Genomic DNA, 23803 nt, shown 5'->3' with positions numbered 1-23803 from the left:
AGTCCTTTCTGTTTCAAAATGAGCTGAATAAGTCTAAAGCTCCCCTCAGCAGGCTAATTCAGTCATTTTCATGGTTATAGCCCTGATTAGAGCCAGGTCCTTCTTCAGACTCCTATTTGTTGCAAGGATGCACAAAGACAATGCCCTAGAAGTTTTCAGTAATCACAGCAGATTAAGGGAGCTAAGAGGTGTGCTTCAAACAGGCCACCTGGAATTTTGACACCATCAGAATTCAAAACAAAGATTATGTAACAAATAAGACAAAGACAAGAAAATAAGGCTCTCTTTATCAATAAGAGAGATATACAGAATTCTCTCTAGGTTTTGCTTTAAAGTAAATTTTTCTGTAAAATGGACCTGTTAATTTTGAGTTTGAGAATTTTACCAGGATATTTTTCTCATTGACAAAAGAGGCTTATATCACTGTATTTTAAACAGTATCAACTATCCTATCTCAGTGAAAACTTCCTATTTTCTGTTTTTTTGTTGACATGGAAGCAAAGGATTAAAATTCTTCTGTAAGGAACTTTTTGTGTCCTTGTGTGGGTCCTATCTGAAATACTAAGGTACAGTCTTGGCTAGAGGCTCCATCCCATCATGCTTGTTGCTCTACAGAGGAATGAAGAATACATGCTTAGGCAGTGGTGCAATTCAGTGCATTAACAACTAATGGTTTATGGTTAAGACTTGAAGCTAAATTCTAGCAAGCATTTTATTAATATTTTTAATGCTGAAATGGGAAGTTTCACAATATGAGAAAGTCAGCGTGCTAGAGAAACACATTAATGAGGAGATGAAAAGCCTCTGAAGATATGGGGGACAGTATCAGTGCAGAGTGATAAGGTGAAATTTTAAATGATGTTTGAGTGAATACTCAATTGAATTCTGAATTTTGATGATTCTGCTTCAACAGAAATACTACTAAAATAAGCAACAACTCATCAAAAGATCCTCATATAACTTGTATTTTAAAACATATAAATAGAAATCACACACACATTTTAGTTAACTAAAAATATACCTTGTCCAGGGACAAAAGGTCTAGAAAACTGGGACACAATAGAAAGAGGTGTCAGTGTGGGACGGATGTTCTTCATGTTTGACAGCTGGGCTGGTGCTGGTGATTGGGCTGGTGAGGTGACAGGGCTGCCCAGTTGAGGACTATGCTGCAGCTGGAATAAACAACACGTTTGTGTTTCAAAAAGTACTACCTGAACAAGCAGAACAGCACCCACAGCCTTCAAAGATTTAAATGAACTTTAAATAGCTCTATTGAAGTATAATCAGAGCAAGATTTTTATTCCCCAAAAAGAACTTTTGCCAAAAGACAGAATTAATGCCCATTTTAAGTCAGGCTGGAGAAGCAAGGCAGCAGGTGGTACCTGTGCAGCGCCGTCTAAAGTGCTGAGTTCGGCGGCCTTGTGCCCGCGGGGCTGATCGCAGTAGTACTTGCCGGGTTTCCTGTGCGGTGGGGACGGGTTCCGCGGCGCGGCGCTGCCGGGCACGTTGAGCTGCATCATCACCACCCCCCCGGGCCCGGCCCCGGCCGGCGGCGGCACCGCGGCTGCAACGCAAGGAAAGGGAAATGACCCACGGAACGGGCTTTGCTAAAGGAGCTGCTGCTTCTAGAAACTGGAGCGGTGTCTTCTGTACAGTTACATTGTACTTACAGAGGGCTTCCCACAACAAGAGACAGTGCAGCCACTGAAACTCACTGTAGGGAATGGTTTTGAAAGAAATCACTCTGTTTATTAGTAATTGACAGTATTCAACATTCACTGCAGTTTCTATCAAGGCACTGTATTGCAGAACATGATATTAAGCAAAAAGATGCTCCGTTTAAAAATAGAAGTTTCCTAGTTAGCTTTATATGATGTACAGCAATGCAGACTCAAAATGTTTTCTCTGATAGGATGGCACATATCAGAAAGACCTGGGATCAACCTCTGGTCTAGGCAAGTTCTCCCTAGGAATGCTTTTCTGGGCAGATACTGCAAACTGATCCCCATACCCTGTCCCACGTGGGTACTGTGGTAGCCACAGGAACTCCAGAGTCAGGGGAGAACACCTGGACATCCAGCACTGTTTCACAAGGTTTCATACCAGGAGCTATAAGGAGAGGCTGCCCAAGAGACAAACCATCTCCCCCTCTGCCCCAGGTAATTTATACAATACCCTTTCTATTTGTAAATGGTTGTTTGCAATTTCCTTCTCTGCTCTACCCACTGTTTACAGCATTTCTCAGAAACCAAGATGAAAACACACAGTTTTAAACATCATTTAATCATCTGTCTTTAAAGCAGGATTCTGCAGTCTTCTCAATTTACTGCCACATCATAGCATCAAGATACAGACGATAAAATGCATTCATCTGGCTTTTTATAATGGGTTATTGTTTTCACTACCCCTGGTCTCCACAATAAGAAAGACTTCTTCAAAAATCAAACCAAACAATGTAGAATAAGGGATGCATAACATTAAAACTACACTTGCTTTTGTAAATTGTGTTTGGAAATATTTATTACATGGGCAACTGAATTAACAATGTTTTCACATCTACACTTTCTTTTTAATGGCAAAAAGTTTTACCTAGGTGTTACAGATTGCAATCGAAGCATCAGGTATCTGGGCAGCTTTAGCAGAGGATATAAATTAAGGCATCCCTGCAAGAGCCACATTGTGAATATTTCTGTTTTGTTGCACAGCAGAATAAAATACAACTGTGTTTATGACTGGTACATAATCCGAATAATATACAACACAACAGTTTTCCACTGTAAAGCCATAAACTTATCTAGTCCCTATAAACCTGAGATATACTAAACACCTGTTTACACACTACGTCTAACACACAAAACTGGGTTTCATTTTAATATTATATGCACATATTTATATATTTTGTAAATTGTAATAATTTACATCTTACTGGTTTATATACAGAATTTTACCTTGCAACACTCTACCATACTCTGTTTTGACTTATTTCTGTTCTGTGAGAACACCCAAAAAACCATGTTTTTCTTCCAGAAACATCTACACCACCATCTCTAACAGACTGCCTATATAAAATGCAATTTAAACTGCAAAAGAAAATTTTATATGTTCAGAAAATCATATTTTTGTTTTTGCTTCTAGTTGCCCAGCATTTCAGGAAATGAAAATGAATTGAATTCTTTTTCTAACCAAGTATCCTGACACAATGAAGTGTCATACAGTGCATAAGTCAGTTGCAGACACTTTAAGACCTGCCAAATCCCATGAGAAAGGAAAAACAAACTAGTGCAAGACCCACCTTAGACATTCTGAAATGAAAAATCTTCCAGAATTAAAGCCAAATAAATCTGAAGCAAATGGAAACCAAACCTGCCCATGAACTGCTAATCCATTTATCTTGCCACGTAACTGCATGTTATCTATTTACTAATAAACAGGTTCAAAAAATACCTTAAAGATAAATGTTTGCAAGAAATACCACACCTGTAACAGAATCTAGGTCATTGATCTAGGGTTGTTTAATGTACTGCTTGCTTGCAAAATACTGAGATGGCAGAAGTTGAGATCATCCCTATTTACCAACCAAGACTCTAATGTATCAAATTCCCTAATAGTAAATAAAGACAGTGCCACCGTGGTCATATGATTGTTCTGTAATCTCTTGTTATGGTTAGCCCTAGTGCTCTTATTTTCCTGACCAGGCAATCAATTTTATGGTTGGACCTTCAGAGTTTTAAGCGTTTGGATATTAACAGTTATAAATGTTTCATGGATTGACAAGATCAACATTGCTTTCAAACACATTGAGGCTTTTCGTTACACGCCTTCTAAAAACTTACCCAAGTATTTTGTAGATCAAAACCTTCTGAAACTGATGTAAATGTTTCTGCTGAGTAACAGTTACCTGCTGAGGGTGGCTTCCAGGCCACCCTGGGCAGCCGCTGTTTCACTTAAATTCCAAGTTATCATTTTAAAAGATACAATAATAGCAATACAGATGAAGAATTAAGAAAAAATAAAAATCAGAGATGGCACTCAAGTTTCAGTTGTTCTAGCAGTTAGCCATGAAACCAATCTGAAAATTTACAGCAGGTTCTAGACAGAATGGCTTAGATGAAAATCCCAGTAAAATATACCTTTTTTTGGCTGCATGATGGAAAGACCAGTGGATGAACTTTTACATGATGAGGGTGGAGACACTATGTTGTAGTGCACAATGGAAGCAGCCTGCTGTGGCTTTGACTTGGATGAAGGTGGCAATAATGTAGGAGGTGATGGCTTCTGACTTGAATGGTTGCTATAAACTATGGAAGTAAAAGCAGTAAATAAGGCTGCCATAAAAACAAAACACCCCACACAGCTTTCAAGTACTTTCAGCTTTTCAGCAGGTCAAAAAGCTACCCCACAATGCTCAGTTTTCAAACTCTTCTCAAAACCTTTTAAGAAAATCATTGCTTCTACTTTGTTAACTGAAATCTAGAACGGTTCTTGAGTAGAAGAGCCAAGTATGCTGCTTCCAAAATGTACCCCACTCCTGTCAAACAAAAACCCAAATCTCAACGTTTTCAGACCCATGTGGCTGTTCAGGAAAGGATGGAAGTGCTTCTGCTGCCCATGTATGGTTCCTATGTCTGTCTTGACTCACCAGTAGACGTGCAAGGCATTATGATGTATGGTATTGGATTTTAAGAAAGTAACTTGAGATATTTCAAAGATAAAATTTGAAATTTCAAATTAATCTGCCTCAGGGTTAAAAATGGAAAATAAATTCAAAAATGGAACAAAGAGGAAACAGAATACAGCAGTTAATTCTAAATCAAACCCTTATAAGCAAATATCCAATCACCCAGCATAATAATAGCTAGACATTTTTTTAAGCTTATCAATAAAAACTCTGTTCTTCCAACCTGCACACTGCTGTCCTTGAAGCTGCTGTGAGTTGCATGGTGATGATGTTCTAGGAAATTGTATCTGCTCTGATCCAGGAGGCTGCAAATATCCTACAGATGAACTGTAATAACAAAAAAAGAACATGACTAACAGGCATTTATGTTTCACTCATTTAATCACGACTTCTGCATTTGCTGTCTACATGTACTGCAAATCACTGAGCTTTTGTTAATTTTAAATCAGTAATATCCCCACCTACCCCTGAATTCATTCATTCTTCAGAAGACTGAGGCTTCTCACCTCTTCCTCTGCAAAAACACGTGCCCCTGAGTAACTGCATTAATTCACCTATTTTGATATTCTATTTTTGTGTCCATAGCTCTGTATCAGCATAAAGACATGCAGAATAATAATAATAATAATAAAAAGACAATTTGTTGTCTTGCTCACTTAAGCAGAATTAGGTCTCGGTTAAGCGATCCCCACAGCCCCTGCCAGGAGGATTTGGGATGCAGTCCCTCAGCTGGGGGCTGGCCCTGGGCAGCTGGGGCAGCACACCAAAGACACAGCTCTGCTCCAGGGTCCACTGACACAGCCCAGAGAGGAGATGGCTTTTCCAAAAGGGGTGGGAAACGGAACACGACTCCAGGAATAAACAACCAGCCAGCTGTTTGCAAAATGTAGGAAAAGGATAACTTTAAAAGTTGATTTTTGCCAGGTAGTTTTTCAGAGTTATCAGGGGAAAATCAGGTAACACACTGTTAGATTAGTTAGATTCTATTATACCACTAATGCTCAGCCAGAACATCAGGTTGGTGGCCTGTTATCAGAATAGTGCCTGTACTAAGAGATAAACATTCCAAGAATAAAACGATTCCTTCAAATTGTGGGGGGAAAAAAGTAGGTTTAATCCTCTTGGACCTACTATTTTTACCTATATTGTCAAAAGTTTGTACCATCCTTTGTCCCATAGGTCACTTATATAATTTTAATTTAAAAGATCCCTTCCATTAAAGCAGACAAAACCAAGTGAAAACTAACACAGATGCTCTCATACAGCTTCTGATCTGCCTGCTGATTCTGGTTTTCAGCAGTGACCCACAGGTTTGACACGCAGCTCCTGCAAAACAGCATTCTGCTTTCCTTGTTCAAGGGCTGCAGCATAACTATTCTGCTGAAAGCAAGATGCTGTCTTTGGTTGCTAGTTTGCTCTGAATTCCTAATAAATGAGAGGGACATTCTAAACTACACAAAAGATCAAGCAACCAAACTTAATTCAAGAGAAGTCTGGAATTAAGCCGACCTGTGACTTCACTGAATCTCAAATATAATAACTACAGAAAAGGATTTTAAAAACTTCAGATACAAAGAACAAGAATTCAGATTTAAGTGGACGAAACCATGCGGCGATGGCACAAATACTACTGAAGTCTGCACTCTGAAAAGGATGAACAAGCTTCAAACGGTTGCTGCTTGTTGAAAAGCTCTCAGGTATTTTTAAATGCTGCACATTTGTAAGTTCAAAAAAAACTCGAGAAAGAAAAATTGCTAACAAGCATTAATCCTAGTGAATTCTCCTAGGTACTTGCCTATCTGTTCTCAAATAGACTGCTTTGGGGACACAGATGTATATTCAGGGAGGGCTGTACATGCAGACCAATTTGCTGCTACCAAGGTGGGTAAAAAAAAAGACAAAAGCCAAGTTTCTATACTTGTTTAACAGCCAGCTTGGTGCCAACAGGCCTCATCAACAATACAAAGTAAGCTAAACCTTTTCCGTTCCAAAAAATAAGTCAGTCTTTTTCTGGGATTCAAATTATTTTTTCTTGACACATTAATAATGCAGTATCTTTAACAAAACCAGTGAATATGAATAGTCATCTTAAATCCTACTGCAGAAGGACTGAGCTGCTGAGAAACAGCTGGGTAAGAAACAGAACACAGAAAATTTAGGAGGTAGAACTGCAGTAAAGTTATTGCTGAAAGTGCTATGGAGACAATATTTTCCAGTCCAACAAGTATGTCACAGTTAAAGCAGTATTGCTTGTTCCACTTAATTGCATAGGAGCAAAAATAGAGTGCTTGTAAGTCTGCCTTTAAAATAATAGTTTTAATATCTGCAGTACTAAAAGCAGATCCTGTCAGTTCTTACAAAGTCACGAAGCCCAGCTGCTGAGAAATCAATTATCAGTTAAACTTACCTTAGGTTGTTCTGTTGACCTGATGGAATGACACTGTAGTAGACTGGCATTCCTGTGGTGGGCAGCCCTTGGCTGGACTGACTGGGAATTATAACAGGCTGCTGATATGTCTGCTGGGGCACTGCTTGGGAACCTTGAGGCACCGAAACCTGCAATGGGCCACACAGTAAGGTTTTCTCCTGCAATGTTTCTGCCTCTTGACCATCACCCAGGTGATATAAGAATTTAAAAATAACCCCAGCAACTGAAAGATCTCCTGCAGTTCTCTAAATCCACAAGAAAGGTGATTACAGTAGCTAAAATAACAACGCAGTATTAAAAAAAAAAATTCTTTAAATCTTCTTCCCCCCAAATAGAAATGTTGGCTCCAAGGGACTCCGTAAATTAACAGTACATTTTCTCTACAACAGAAAGTGGAAACCTTCCAAGCTTTTCTTCCCCACCCTCTGAACTGCAACTGATGCAGCACTTGGCTTTAACAGGACTAGAACACAATTGTGCACTTGTGATGCATTCTTCTTACTTCACTTGTGGTTTGTATCTTTAACTTCTGTCCCCAAAGTCAGCTTGGACACCTGCTTGCAGCTTTCTGCCATTTCTACCATAAAGCAAAGGACTTAAAGAAAACCCCAACACTCAAACCCACAGAACAGTCATTGTAATGAATCCATTACCCACCTGATAAGATGGCACTGAGGGATATGGAACAATCACACCTTGAATTTGATTCCCAATATTGTTGTGTTGGCCACTGACTAGATTTTGATTCTGAGACTGCTGAACTCCAACTAAACCCTGGTAGTTTTGCTGCTGGTTGGGCAAAATCTGGTAACCTGAAATTATATATTTAAATCTTATTTTGAAATAATGAACACATTTTAAGCATAGTTTACTATGTGAAAATACACATGTAGCATTTTCCAATGGCTTGTTTCATCTGGCAGCTTCACAACAGTTGAACTTATCATGCATATTAAAAGAAGCCAACATTAAAATTAATAGATTTACTCATTTGGATTCAGCATGAAATATTATCCATACTGTTTGCAATGCTGCTCCCACATGCGTGCACTATTCATTTACACTCTGGCTTACATGCATTAACACCTTGATTTGACAGGTGAAAGATGGAAGCACTTGAACAAAGCATGCTGGACAGGATCAAACCCAGTTAATTGTCTGGTACTGTGAACAAGGCCATTCCAGGTACTTCAGTTTGAAAACTCTACATATGCAAAATTCAGCTTGGACCTCAGATGCTCCGGGGGTCAGAGCATCTTGACTGCAATTCTAAACTAAATCAGACTTCAGGAAAATTTGCATAAGGCATGTGTGCAATTCTCAAAGGGGCAATTTCTTCTGAAATCTGTAATGCTAAAACCAACTGGGGACTAAGAAAAATCTTCCAAGTTCAAGCCATGTTGGTACATAGTGGAAGATGTTTTATATTCAAAGTTATCGTCAGGATACAAAGAAAGATTTTCATATTCACCCCTCTATCGTGTCTCTAAAACAATTTATTATTGCTTAAACTGGTATTCTCTCCTATCTTTCAACAATTGCCTCAAAAACCGCACCCCATCCCACCCCAAAACAAAAACCAAAACACCCCAAGCATGAGTGCAAAACAGGAAATCTGTGCATTTATGAAGTCCAACCTAAACTCCCCCTTTCCTCTTTTTTTAAAAAGCATTTAGCAGGTAACTGCTACCATGATCCAAACACATGCAGAACGCAAGATCTTTTTCTCTCATGTTCTATCATACAGGTGTGCTCTACTTACCACATCAGCAAAACCCCAGCACAGTCAGTGTTTTTGAGACAAAGCCAGTTATCCCTCCAGAATAACAAAACTGGGCTTGTCAAGATGCACTGACGGCAAGAAGAGTCTGTGTTTGAGTTGGACACATTCACAGCCCACTGACCTTGACATTCCCCATGCTCCCTACCTTGGCAACGAACTATAATAGAGCAAATTTAGCTGCAAAAACTCACTTGGGTTTTCTTTAAGCTGTGCTAAAAAAAGGCTTGGTCTATTCTGAAAGTAATTCAGTTAACGTAAAACCTTTTTGTGAGCAGCACCCACCGATGTTCATTGATTTCATCCACACAGGGTACAATGAACATTGTGCACTAACAGCCTCAGCAGGCTCTCTATAGAAATTGCAACAATGAACACTAAAAGAAGACTGTTAATATAATCAAATATTGCTTCAGAAAATTAAAGGGAAGAAGGTTCAATTTGTTAAAACCAAGACAGCTATTCATTAGAAACACGCAACACTATAAATATTTTTTCAGAGGACTAGACAAAACTTCAGAACAATACATACTTGAAGTAGGATTAATGCTTAGAATTTTTAATAAGTCTGAACTGTGCACAAAATGCCCTTCATACCTGTTATATACAAAATGCTTTAATACACTTTGTTATAAAATGATCTATGGCCCCTAAAAAGCAGCAGAATGGGAATGTGGTGTGACAGACCCAATCAGTGCACCCACAGACTGAACCCCTCAAGTCCCAGAAATTGCAATGGACCCATGGAGTAGTTCTGCAGCCTTTTGTGGCACTTGCAGAGACAGAGACAATCAATTCTGCAAGCAGAGGGAACTGGAACAATATAAATTGGCTGCCAGAAAGGTTCCCCAGAGCGTTCCAAAGAATGCCCTATTTTTAGAGCAGTTTCACCTCTGCATAGAGTGGGCTAACAGAAATGCAGTACTCAGCAGAAACCCCACACCTGCCACAGCAGATTGTCCCATTACACAGAAATATCTGAAATTTGAGGTAAAAATAGGAGCAGGTTTCTTCGTATTTACATAATTCAAAAGAAATCACAGTTAATATAAGAAAAGTTGACTCACAGAATATAGAAATACATTTTCTGAATAATGCATTAGGAGTGAGAAACAGTGTTTATTGAAGAACAGAAAAGCAAGTATAACCACTCAGTTAATGAGCTGGGAGTTGATGAGCTTGGTTATGACTGCTATAACTACAGCTACTGTTACAGCTGGAGTAGTTTTATCCCTGGGTTGTGAAGCAGAAGCCAGTTGAACTGCAGCGGATGAGCCTACAGGAACTGTAGTTCTGACTGGATTTTTAAAAACCTGTAGTTCGGTCTCATGGTAACTGGGCTCACATTAACATAGCAATCAGAAATGCTTTTTTCCTTAAGGAGAGTTTTCTTCTCCCAACATCTTTTGGGCAACGAAAGCATTTTTATTAAAAGCAACCCCCTCCAAATATTTCACCTGAAACCCCTTTAATAAAAAGGAAGCCAGGAAGCAGCTGAAAAAGAGACCGGTTCACTGTGAGAAATGTAAACCTCTCAGACAGTGTTACGGCCCCGAATCCAACAGCTCATCAGTAAAGTCAGGCCACTCCTCAACATTAGAGCAGAAGTGGCTCCAGTTGCCATGCTCTCAGAAGCTGTCATCTTTTATCTGAATTTGTGTTTACAAAGTTATTTCATAGTTAGTAACCACTTCCTGAGGTGAACAAATCCCATGGCTTTTATGTAATGCAAGATTTGTAGCTCTCATTTTTGCCCTGGCACTTCACTGTATGAGCCAAGTAACATGGAGCCTTTGGCTCAAAACCACACATTGCTAATAAGCATCAACCACTCCATGTGTCGCTTTATGTCAAATTAATACACATATCAGTGGCTTAAAATAAATTACAAGCAAGAAAATTTTCAAATACACCATCTTATGAGGTGTTTCCAGAACAGATAACAAGGCATGGAACCATCAGTTTCTAAAATGCTGATTCAAATTTGCCTATAAAGCATTAAATGAGAACCAGCAATGGCTGGAGCACAGTTTGGAGATTTGCAGTTAAGCACTAATTATGCAGTTTCTGGTAAGATTCTTCCTTCTTCCATTAGTGCTGGTAAACACCAAGTAACCAAACACTGAATAGAATTATTGGCTGGACCATCCCCATACTATCTAAACATGATCCCTTGATGTCAGAGTGCAGGTACAGGGCACATTATCAAAGCATTAAGCAGCTGTCTGCACAGCCTGCTTATTTTGTTTCTTCCAGGACAGAGAGGGAGTTTATCTGCTGACACTTTTCACCCATAGGCAGTGAAATTCCGTTAAAATATAAAGAGCTAAAAACATACAAGAGAGGAACTTACCTAATAGTAACCAGTCCATCCCTTTGTACCTTATCACCTCATACTTTCCAATTCAGACTGGTTTGTTTAGGTACAAATGTGCACTGAACTCTCTGAGTTGGGGAGTTTGTGTGCTACTCACACAGGGTGTCCCCACAGTGGGAAGTAATCCCTCCTAAATCTCAGACTTTTTGTTAATAAGTAGTCTAGGTATTAAAAATTCTGAGGAAGGAAAGCAGGTTGTGTAATACAGTTGGGTAACACATCTCTAACACCAGTGGAAAACACAAGTTGCAAAACCAAGTAGTTTGTTTTCCTTTGAAAAAAATCTTTGTGAACTGAACCCTGAATAACTCCATCAACTGTTGCTACTATTGGAGCACTTCCTAGAAGAAGCGCAGAAGAGGAGTTATCCCTCTTACATGCTGCTTCACGGGACATAAATAAATCCAGTTAATATTTGTAAAAGCTGATCTTTCATCCTGTTTCTATAGAGCAACACATAGCTGGGGGCAAGGGAAGGAATTAAAAAGACCCTCCTGAAGAAAACTCAGAAGAATGTTACATATTCAACTAAGAGCTGGTATAAAAGCCTGGTCTTTAAGGATCTCTGCCTCCAAACATCACTAGTTACTTCTGAAAGTTTTGACCATGAGTCAAGATATTACTGAGAAGTAAATTTGTTTCAGGAATACATATCTTATTGAAGAAGTCATAACAATACTTAGAAGTACAGATTGTCAGAATAACGGTAGCCTACAGTTAAAATCTGTAAGGAAAAAAAGACAACAGGAAGGAAATGGAAATGAAGCTTGCTAACATTCATAGAAGGGTAACTCAGACAGTTGAGAAGTCATTACTAAGACAGGTAACCACATATGTCTCATTTGTATGTTTCATCCAATACCATGACATCTTTAATCACACGACAGAAAGACAGAGTAAAACAGTATCACCAGTGTCTTCTGCACAGCACTCTTTTCATGCCACAGCATCTAAGATTAGGATCTTTAGTTTATAACTTTCAGTTAAGGTACATCTCTTTAATGTTACATCATTTCAAGGTAGTAATTTATCTTACTTTGCAAGTTAATCAAGTTATTAGTTACTAAGTTACAAATTTTCAAACTTATTAACTTTTAAAGTTTCAAAATCCTATAATTAACATTTCAGCACGAGCCACTCAAAGGAATGGATTGAATCCCAAGTGCCTCAAATTTTTCTACCCTACGTTAGTTACACTTTGTATTCTATATGCAATCCTCTATATTAAATTTTGCAGCAAAGCAAGTTGAAAATGAAAAAGCGGGAGAAACACCACACGAAGTGTTCTAATGAAAAGCTGGAAGAGTGGAACAAACCTGTCTGCTGGCCAGGCTGCGGCAGGGCCTGGTTCTGCTGCGTGCTGTAATGGACAGAAACAGGGCGGTACTGCTGGCTGGAGTGCGGGTACTGGCTGGGGGTGCAGTAACAGGGTGGCATCTGCAAAGGAACAAGCAGAGGGTCACCTGCATGCAGCTCTAGAGAGGGCAGACATCTAAATCCAAAATCCATAGAACAAAGATGCAACATTTATTAAAAGGTGCAATGATGTTAAATAGTTCAGTGATTAAAAATCCCTTATACTACATAAATTCCCTCTTTAGCAGCCAATTTCTCTACTTTTCTTGTCAAAACAACAATCTCCAATTTCCACCAAGAGGCATTTCAGAGACAAAAAAACTATGCAGAACGTACATTTTACCAGCTACAAGTAAATAGGAAAACCTGTGTTATTGTTGCTCCTCAAGTAAACTGAAGTCGTTCATTACAAAACACATACTGAGAAAGGACCCCAGCCCCAGCACAAAAGCAGAGCTGCAGTTCTGCAGGGAGCCGCAGACCGTATGGAAAGCTCCGAGCAGAAGAGCAGGGTGAGTTTCCCCCAGCTCTCAGGAGGCCGTAGGAGCCGTGTACCTGTGGCACGGGCTGCTGCACGAATCCCTGCTGCGGGAGCACGGGCTGGCCCACGGGGTGCGCGGGCCCCGAGTAGGGCGGGGCGGGCGCGGCGGGCGGCGCTGCGGGCGCGGCGGTCAGGATGTAGCCGGGCTGCTGCGGGGGCTGCAGCACCACGCCGGGCTGGAACAGCGCCGGGCCCGCCTCCCCGCCTTCCCCCGCCGGCTGCTGCCGCGCCAGGCTCAGCTGGCTGAACTGCGACCCCAGGCTGTCCTGCTGCAGGCGTGGGAAAAACAGGAAAAACTACATTTGCAAATGCACCTTCAAGGAAAAAGAAATAAATCAGCCAAATACCTCAGAAAGTTTTAGACAGCACGTCTCACATTACTGGGCAGTAGCATGAGCAGCCAAAGAACAACAGCAAAGAAGACAAACCGTAGCAAATTATCTTCAGGGCTGACAGCAGGAGAGAGCATCCATGTTCAGACTTCACTCTTTACACTGCAAATATTTTGCCTTCTGGATTACATCTGCCTTTATCTACTTACTGTGAGAATTCATTTGTCAAAACGAAAGTTCAGAATTTGTGTCACTAACATTTTCTGACTGGACTCCAAAACTTAAGTGAAAACATCTAACCCCAGTTAAAATAACAAGATGCATCTGGATTGCTGAAGTAAATTTTTTGTTCTAAGAGTTTAACATAATGAGGTTCTAATCCTGAGTTAAAAGGTACATTCCTCTAAATTAGTTATTATCCTACATGCAAAGATTAATTATCTTTTCACTTGAAATGTAGTAAGAACAGTAAGAAGTGTGTTCCAGTAGTTACCCTCTGTGTTTTATTAACATCTGAAAGGATGCCACTGATTGCACTCTGCACTGCAGGGGTCCTGTGCAATTTGAAACTTCTGTTGCTGTAACCCCAAGCTCCTTTTCTTAAGGAGCAATACAGCATCAGATTAGCCACATCTGAAAATTGGAAGTGATCACTAACTAGTATTGCTTTTTTTCGCTAAACAGGAAGATTTGGTTCATACTTGGAAAGTGGACTCTCCAAACATGCAGGAAACATTAAAACTATTTCATGGTCTTAGATCATCCTGCAGACAGGAATTAATCAAGAAAAAGTAAGTGCAAGCTCCATCTTTTACTGATTAGCTACATTCACATTTTATGATGTTATGATTTTTTTAGTTTCCAGGCTAATGATATTATTAATTACTGCCGGAAATATGAATTTGCACTTAAAACTCAATTTAGTGTACCTTCAGTATTTAGTACATTTTAAAAAGCCTTATTTTCATTAGATAATAATCTGACTTTGGTATTTAATTCCTTAATGGAGCCCATTAAATGCAACTACATTGTATTTTACATTCTGCTTTTCCAAATCCTGGGATTGAAGAGATGTGAGTTATCTTAGCTCTAAATATATCTGAAGGATAAAGCTAAGCCAAACCACACTAATTTCTGTTACACTACCAGTGTAAGTAGAGTCTGACCTGGTCACTTTGTGACAGTGACTGGTATGGTACAAGCAGGATTCGGCCCTGGAACATGGCATTCCCAATAAGTGTAGAAAGCATTCTCCTGGTATCAGCTACATCAATCCTTTTCACTGTGTTACATAAGTTATCATCAGCAGGAATAAATGCTTCAAACTACCAAGGCACTTAGTATTGGAACCTATTTCCTGAATGTGAAATGCTTTAAAATTGCCACAAACAGAAAGGAGTTTCCTTCTCTGCTTTAGCACCTATTCAAACTCTCAATTAACTTCAGAAGCAACATCCCTACTGGATTCAGCTAAAACTGTATTTATTATAAGAAATTTCTGATTAATGTTGAAAATTAGCTATTGTACAACACTGTGATGGGTTAACCTTAGCAGGCTCCAAAGTATCCCCCAGATCACTCATTCCATCCTTCCTCTCATCCTTAGCGATACAGAGGGAGAAAATATGACGAAAGTCTTATGGATCACGAAAAGGACAGGAAAATTATTCACCAATTATCACCACAGGAAGATTAAATTTATTTATGGCAATTAAACAGAGTTGGATAGTGAGAAATAAAAACAGAACTAAAACCCACTTCTCTCAACCTCTCTGCTTCTTCCCAGATACAACTGCACTCCCAAATCATCTACGTCCTCCTCCAAGTATCACAAGGGATGGAGAATGGGGCTTGTGATTGGTTCCCGGTCATGTCTCTACTGCTTCTTCCTCCTCACTCTTCTGCTCCAGGATGGGGTCCCACCCATGGGATACCATCCTTCACAAACCTCTTCAATGTGGGTTCTTCCCAAAGGCTGAAGTCCTTCAAGAGTGGAATGCCCTAGTATGGGTCCTAGCAGGAAACCTGCTCCTGAATACTCCAGCTTCCTTTAGAGCACCTCTGGGATGTCCCAAGGGCTGCAGGGTGGATATCTACTCCACCATGCACTTCAAGGAGAGAATCTGCTTCACAAGAGTCTCCTCCCCAGCACCTGGAGCACCTCCTTGCTTTCCTCCCTCTGGCCTTGATATCTGCAGAGTTGTTTCTCCTTCCTCTCATACCCTTTCCTAAGAACACTGAGAAGTGCCACCAGTGTACATGACTGACTCGGCTTGGGCTGTGCAGTGTCAGCCCTGGAGCCACCTGAAATGGGCTCTGCCCAACATGGGGCAGCTCCCAGTCTCTTCTCCCAGAAGCTATCCCTGCAGCTCCATGCTCCAAAACCTTGCCAAATAAACCCAACACAAACATGCACTCAGTAAAGTATCAGAGCACACTTTGACCTGGACTCTAGGTCAGATTCTCCCTTGGATAACAACTCTCCTTTACTAAGTTTCAGTTTCACTTTGTGCAGCTTTTCTTCTTATTTCCCCCCTCCCCCGGTTTTAGATAGATACTTTATTTCCAGCTTCTACTTATTAAACAATGGATACTAGAGAAGTGGGAGTGTTGAAAGTTCTACCGAACAGGCTACAAAAAGGTAACCAGTAAAAAATCAGACTAGCTGATCCCTCATAATGTATTAAGGTTCAGCAGAAGAGTGAGCAGACATGGAAACAATGAGAAACAATGGAAAGAGGTTAATCCAGAAACATAAAAAGATACTGACTGGCTAATGAAACAGCACTGAAAACTTTCCTTTACAAAGGTAAAGGGAAATAATGCATCTCAAAATATAGAGATTTACAGATATAGCCTTATTTGCACATATTCCTGCTGAACATGAAATGTTCCCGTCTTGAGCACTCAGGTGCTGTGTCACTGTGATCGAGAGCCAGTCACTACCCTGGTATCACAGAGCACTCCAACAGGCAAGCAAAGGTCAGCAGGCAGCAGAGATGAGGCAGTGCAGGGAGCAGAGAAGAGAAGGTGTAATACCACAGAGTATTGCTGTGCAGAGGAGGCTGGCAGGAGCGGGGGTGGGTACGACACTGCAGAGTACTGGACAGGCTGGGAGGAGGGCTGCAGAGCACGCAGAGGCTGCAGAAATAACAGGGTTATGAACAAGGTTAACACCACAGTAAGAGAAGTGAAAACAAGTCTTTTGTAACAGAGAAAAGCATCTATGCTCCAAAAGAGCAACTTGCTCCACTCCCATTAACAAAATAGATACTTCTTTTTTCTTAAGCTTAAGATTGCATAGAACGAAAACAGAAGTAACTCTGAATATCTCAGTCTCCCAAAAGACATCCATTGCTTTGTAATACACTATATTAGCTATGTCAGCAATTGCTTTTATTTAACATTTACTGTTTCCTTCAGAGAGACTAAAAACTCCACATGCATTTTAAACACAAGCTCTTTCAAAGCATCTAAAGGCAGAATGAATTTACTATTAACCATGGATTCAAATATACTACTTTCATTTTTTCAACAATACTAAAATATTTTCTCTAGATAGTTATCATTGCTCATAGTATTTCATGCAGGTTTAATTCCAGCATCCATTGAGAAGGTAATCAGAGATTTAGTAGAAAATTGGTGAAGAAAATGGCAAATATTACATACACACTTCTGTGAATTAGAAAGAGCAGAAATGAGACCTTTTTCAAATCAGACCAGCTCTATTGTGGCATATCCAGCTATCTGAACAGGTTTAAACAGGGAAAACAAACAAACAAAGGTAAAAGGTTTAGATGAAGTTCTATAAATAACTTTTTCATAAAATTTAAGAACCATCTGAAAATACCACAGGAGACTACAGCCAGTACCTTGGTGCCTGAAATAGCTGCTGTGGAGAGGCAGGACCCTCCCTTCTCCTGCCCATACATTTTGCTTTTCTTCTTTGAGGGCTGGGGCAGTCTTTATTCTGGCCTGTTTTACTAAAGTGTTGTACAAGACAAGGATAAAATACATCCTGTCCTTGTGCGTGTGGTTTTGTGAGCCGAACAGACTGCAGTGCTATTCATGAGTTGTTCATGCTGTACCAGTCCTGAGCTACTCCTTCTGTGCCATGACTCCTGCTTGTGCTGTACAGCCAGGAATTCATCTGGCTGAGAAACAACCCTAAGACTAGAAACCTAAGGTTCCAGTTGGATTAACTCTCTTCCCAGCTGCAAACTATATTGCTCTTAATGCCTGGGTAACTCTACAGTGCAGAACCTCTTGTTCTTGTTAACAGAGTATTTTCATACTAAAATTCCTCAGTATTTTTAAGAAAAGGCTGCCTACCATGCTCAGGGTATGAGCAGAGCTGCTAGTTCTGAGGACTGTGAGGGACAAGGCCCAGGTACCCTTATCTGTGTGACTGCTGCTCCCAGCCACTGCAGGAGAAGCAATAACCCCCTGTCCCTGTTGCCAGAGGCGAGTGAGAGCCACGGTGTCCCTGAGCACGTGTTTGACAAGTGCACCTGTGAGAGGACGGGGCTGGCTCCGGGCTGGTGCTGGGCAGGGCTGGGCAGGGCTGGCTGAGGGGCAGCTCCAGGCACTTGGGTCCTTGCAGGCTGCTGAGGCAGGGGCGGGTTGTACACAACCGGAGTGCCGTCGGGGTTGAGGAACGGCTGGCCTGAGGGGAGACAACAAACACAACCAGCTGCACCACCTCTGCTGGGAGGGAACAGGCTAATACACTTACAGCAGGCAAAATGAGTACAATAACAAAACTGAAAAATAAGTGAAGTCATACTGCTTTATATGACACATTCATGCCAAATGCCACAACTGTAACAGCAATGACTACATGCAGATAAAACTGAAAATACTTAAACTAAACAAAGACACCTCAGTCTTTACACAGTGAACACACATAAAAATTTCTTATATCCTACTCATCTTGAAACTTGATTTTTAATCAGGTAGATTGAATATGACAGGAGTAGTAAAGGAAAATCCTACTAAAATACCATTTTAAGTATCTTTTAAAAATTCATCTCCTTAAATCAATTTGAAAACCAGTCAGAACACAGGAGAGCTTAAAGGCAAATATTTTTTTGAAAATTATACAAAACAATAGCTGCCCTGGTATTTCCATGACTCTCTTCCCATACTCTTAGATTAATTGGCTTTTAGCTTTAAAAATAAATAACAGACTTATTCTCCTATTTAATAATTTGCAACCTCAATATTACAGCAATGGACCAATGAAAATAATTGAAAAACAAACTCCATAAAAGTAAATTACAAAAAACAAAACAAAACAAAAACAAAAACAAAACAAACAAACAAAAAAAAAAACCACCAGTGCTTTCTTTTTGTACCTGGTTGGAAAAAAACTAAAACAAATCAAAGGAACAGCAGCCTGGCTGGCAAGGACCTGTGCCTACCTGCTTAGTGACACATGTCCTGCACTGCCTTATTCTGCCCACCACTGATGCAAATTTTTCTGTTCTCTGATTTGAAGATACTCTTATCCTTTCCAGAAAGGTTTAAACTGAGCCTAAAGCCTTTGCACCCTGTCAAAGCAGACTAATGCTCCTCCAGACTTCTTGGGCCCATCATACTTATATCAAACTGCCCAACATAAAGAGTTACTGAAGAAAGGACTGGGGAATTCATGGCAGACACAGAGGGAGCATGAACAGAGTTGCAAAAAGAAGCTAAAGCAGGACTGCAGCTTATCAGGTGATACTTAACTGAGCTGAATAGATTTCTCTTTAACACTCAAGAATTGGGAATGTTCACATCAATAGGGACTCAGATTTTCTTAATTTCCATCTACTACTTCCTGCTAATCTTCACTTATTTCTTGTAGTGGCTGAGTAAGAACTGTCTCTTCCTAATTGCCAAGTACAGAATCCTCTATGAGAAACTCTGAGGAACCAATCTCTGCTTTGGCTAGCATTGGAACAATAAAGCCAGAGGAACAATTACAGAATACGATGATTTGAATACATTGGAAGTCAAAGTTTATCTGCACCTAAATGTTCCTTGCTCTCAAAGTGTTCTTTGTCTTCTATAACAAGCTCATTAGACATTAACAGAATTATGAAAGACTACTAATGAACTTAGCTCTAAGATGAAAATACATTCTCCTCCAAATCCAATGGCTATCTAAGAAAATTAAGTCCTGCAGCAACTCGTTTGTAACCAAATTTTTAACAATTGAGTTGTATTAAGGAAAAAGAGGAATTTATCTATTCCAATGTCATACATTCTAGTTAAAGAAATTATTTACTACATGATCATTTTAACAACACCAATGAGAAACATTTTGCTTCAAACATCAGGTGCACTTCTATTCAAACATAATCAAGTCCATCTACAGAATGATGGTAAATATATCCTGAAGTATTTTCTACAATGAAAACAAATCATTATACTAAAATTAAAATATATAATTTCCTAAAATTAAGATCTTTTACATAAAAGGTAAATTAAAATTTTCAGGATTACCTAATTTGTAAGTAAAAGTTTGCCCTGAGAATGCTAACTCAGTATTTAATCCAGACAATTTATTACAGATCTCCTTGCATCTACATTATGAAGTATCAATTACCTACTACTTACTAAAAACACCAGTATTGGCCAATTACACCAACACCAATTTAATCCTGTTTTAAAGTGACAAGGAGAAGTTTAGAAACAGCATTACATCCTGTGCTCCTTTCTTTCACTTGTATTAACTCAGCACTGAGTATAGAGACATGGGTATGTTGCATCAAGGAAAAAAGATGATAAATTTTCAAATCAATATAAATCCTTTCTCAGCATCTATCCCCTCACTGAAACGGTTTTATAGTAGCACTGGAAAAGATATTTTCCTCTTCTGAAAAAAGCTGAAACAATTAAGTTATTCTGTGTTCTGGATAGTAAATCATATGATTTTCATATTTTATGCAAGTCACTCATTAAAATTTTACATGTAAGTTAAAACTCTTCTAGAGAAAATCATGTGAGTTTACTCATTCCTTTGATCCTCCAGTCATGCCTCCTTGTTAAATTACGTGCATTGAACAAACACAACCACATTAAAAAAATAAAGAGAAAAATAAAGGACAAAGGACAATACTGACATGAAGTCTTATGCAAACACTCGTGCATTTTTTTCCAAGTTCCCCAGTGTAACAGAGACACCCCCAAGCATGTACCAACCTGTTTGAGGGTTGACCAGCACACTGCCAGGCGGGATGCCCGCTGCTTCCAAGGGAAGCAGAAAGAAGCTACTGCTAGCAGCAGGTGCCACTTGCCCGCTCATGCCACCGTCAAAGGAAAGAGAGTTACTAGAGCTGACAGTTGGATACACGGCAGGCGTGCCAGGGGAGGGCTGGCTTAGAGCTGGCACTGGAAGAGGCTGCTGGCTGTGAGAGAGAGAACCTGTGGAGGACCCTACACTACTAGAAGACTCTGAACCTAGGAAAGGAGTAATGAGAAATTGGTTTTACCCGGAGACAGTAAAATCAAACTCACTTTAAAATATACACTTGCAAGTGTTCACCCTGAAAGCTCAGCATTAAGCACATTGTTCAACAGCAGCCTTGTCAATGGATTCCCCCTCCATCTCCCCTGGAACACCACAGCAAGTCCCTTTTGTGAACCAAGGGCCAATTCAGCACTGCTTTGCACTGCAAAGTAAGGTTTTCATATCTAGCTTGGTTTTCTGGTCAGAAAATGTGTATCTGTACCTCCAGAATTCATGGAAGTGGTTGGTCATTACTCCAAAATGGTGGATTAGATGCACTGAGGTGGTGAACTCCCAGCCCCAGCTCCTGCAGCTGTGCAGGGAATGCATCTGCAGGGCCCCATTCATTGTCCCTGTGGATTTGCCAGCTAAAGCCTCATGTCCGGCAGATACAGCCTGCATGCAAGCAAGGGCCAGTTTCTTTCCACTGCTGGGGTCAGATCTTCTGACTCACCTGCAGGACAATTTGCACTACACTAAAACCCTCAACACTGCCTCTGACAATCTGCAGGCTGAAATCAAGAATATAGTTAGAAAAAATGAAATGAGGGTAAGATGGTAGCTTTAGCTTGGCTTTGTGCAACAATTCAAATTTCAAAGTAGTATGAAATAGCCAATTGAAATCAGTACTCGTTTTGTATCTATGAATTACTATAAACATTGCAAGGCAGTGGAGAACCAGACCCTGAGCTTCCTGAAAGCCAAGGCAGCCAAAAGAAATATTCCACAAGTCCAGTAGGGAGAGGTCTGTGGAACTGCTGTTCCCAGGTCACTTGACACCTGGAGCTTTAGGTACACAGTTTAGCAAAGACTTAATAAGAAATGTATGATACTTGGAATACTTGGAAACAGAATATAGTTGTTTAAATTTACAAACTGCATTAGTAGCCTCTATACAATCTAGAAGAAAATGCAAGACTCAAAAACTACTCTGATGGAATTTATGTACTGCTTGAAGTTACTTTGCAATCCCTTATAAAAGTAGCTAATTGTAACCCTTCAATTTGTGTTTAAGAAGAAAGCATAGCTTGAAGCATTGGCCTTTTTTATGGCTGAATGAAGTGAAATCAAAGCTATTAATTGTAAACTGGGTGAGACAGAACATCCCAGCTCTGTAAAACCATCATTGCCTGAGCACAGTTACTTGGATTAATTTCCAAGTGTGTTCACTTCTAGATTATGCAGAGAGATGAGGCTGAAGCCATTATAACCAGAACCAATTACATCCCTGAACAGTGTGAACAAACCCAAGCTCAACATGTGCCAAATCACCACAACCTGAAACTGCATGAAGCAACAACCATCAAGGTGGGCATTCCAAACCTTGAATGTCCAAACTCTTAGAATGCCAAAATAAAGCTTCCAGCAAAAATTTTAAGAATCCGTTTATGTTCTTGAAATTTAGCCAATTAAGATTTCTAAGAATGTATTTTATAGTCAGGCTGCAGTTTATTTTCAAGCTGTGCCAAATAGCATCACTCCAAATGATGGCACAATTTCACAGTCAAGTACCTTGAAATGTTGTGGGTTGTTTTATACTTGTATAAAACACAGACAAACAGAATTTGTTACTGTTTTACTGCATTAAAATATAGCAGTGTGGCCATTTACTTAAAAGGTAGTGGTGATCTAAGGAAAAGCAAAAAATTTAGATAGATCCTCATTAGAAACCAGTTTTATAAATAAGATCAAAGCCAATATTAATAAGGCAAGCAATTATATTCTGCTTTTTTACAGTTCTGCAAATTCTGAAGCAGCCACCACCAACCCACCTATGTATTACAAGTGCCAAAACTCTCCACAGATTAGCAACTGGATTAAATTATGTTGGCATTTGAAATACAAATATTTGCTACATTTCATTTTTGACCCACAGAAGGTTTATTCCCATATTTTCTGAGATTTTGTTTTCACATTAATTATAAGTTAACACCCTTTGAAACCCTGACTCTCATGAGTATTTTTCTCCCACATTTTTAAATCTTAAAATTAAACAGTACACTTTGCTTCACTGACCTAATTTCTCAGCATCTAAAAATTAAGTAAGCATTTTAGCCGTATTCATTTTAATTCAAGAAAAGAAAGAGAACATAATAAAAATAACTTAAACTTATTAGTTAATAAATAACTATTTAATAATAATTTAAATAATTAAATAATTTAAATAATTATTTAATAATTAATAGGCTTTAATGCTGTTGCAACTGAGCTAGGACAGCACTGCAGAGTTTCCTAAGACTGTGAAATGCAGCTTTGCCCCACTAGAACCAAAGAGCTGAACTCCAAATATTCTATACAAAAATATTTCTGGTAAAAAAAGTTTTCAAACCCTTTGCATGACATGAAAGGCACTGAACTTCAAGCCATCTACAATGCACTTGAAAGTTCTCCTTCCAAAGCCAGAAGCATTCACCCCATTTGTCCCGTTCTGCTCTAGGGCTGTGTGTGCAGCCCCTGTATCCCGAGGGAATGGGATGTACCCCACCCCAACACCTGCCAGGCCCACGGGGCTCAGCCCCCAGAGCCTGCCCCAGGCTGCTGTACCTGTCTTGGACAGCCTGCCCGTGCTCTTGCTGCTGCCAGAGCTGTCGCCGCGGCTCAGCACCGAGATGCCGCTGAAGCTGCTGGCCTTGGTGACCGCGGGCTTCAGGTTGCGCAGGGAGCTGTCGGAGTCGGTGCTGCTCCAGGGCCGCGGCTCCGTCTCCGTGCTGCTCTGGTGGCTGTTGGCCGATCTCCCCGATGCCTCCTTATTGATTCTGCAAGTCACAAACTCAACTTTCAGCACAAGCAGCGCTTGCAAAATAAGGGAAAAG

At 40.0% G+C, this 23803-nt stretch overlaps 1 protein-coding gene across 9 annotated transcripts in view; it reads right to left on the bottom strand.

Moving 5' to 3' along the window:
• R3HDM1 (R3H domain containing 1) overlaps window positions 1–23803 on the bottom strand; it is a 77057-nt gene that overhangs the window by 3566 nt on the left and 49688 nt on the right. For 2 of the 9 annotated variants that reach the window (XM_056495995.1, XM_056495997.1), the window contains 10 exons: window positions 23535–23746; window positions 18004–18158; window positions 13175–13429; window positions 12580–12700; window positions 7764–7918; window positions 7086–7234; window positions 4902–5005; window positions 4131–4298; window positions 1383–1564; window positions 1022–1172 (listed from right to left, as the gene is read on the bottom strand). In XM_056495995.1, the coding sequence (XP_056351970.1) occupies window positions 1022–1172; window positions 1383–1564; window positions 4131–4298; window positions 4902–5005; window positions 7086–7234; window positions 7764–7918; window positions 12580–12700; window positions 13175–13429; window positions 18004–18158; window positions 23535–23746 (1652 nt within the window). Of the gene's footprint in view, window positions 1–1021; window positions 1173–1382; window positions 1565–4130; window positions 4299–4901; window positions 5006–7085; window positions 7235–7763; window positions 7919–12579; window positions 12701–13174; window positions 13430–16531; window positions 16634–18003; window positions 18159–20683; window positions 20942–23534; window positions 23747–23803 lie in introns of all 9 variants that reach the window. The other 7 variants (XM_056495996.1, XM_056495998.1, XM_056495991.1 and 4 more) reach the window with 6 other exon arrangements.

This window comes from Oenanthe melanoleuca, chromosome 7 (genome assembly GCF_029582105.1).
Source record: "Oenanthe melanoleuca isolate GR-GAL-2019-014 chromosome 7, OMel1.0, whole genome shotgun sequence".
Taxonomy (NCBI): domain Eukaryota; kingdom Metazoa; phylum Chordata; class Aves; order Passeriformes; family Muscicapidae; genus Oenanthe; species Oenanthe melanoleuca.
This window is presented reverse-complemented; position numbering and strand designations above follow the sequence as displayed.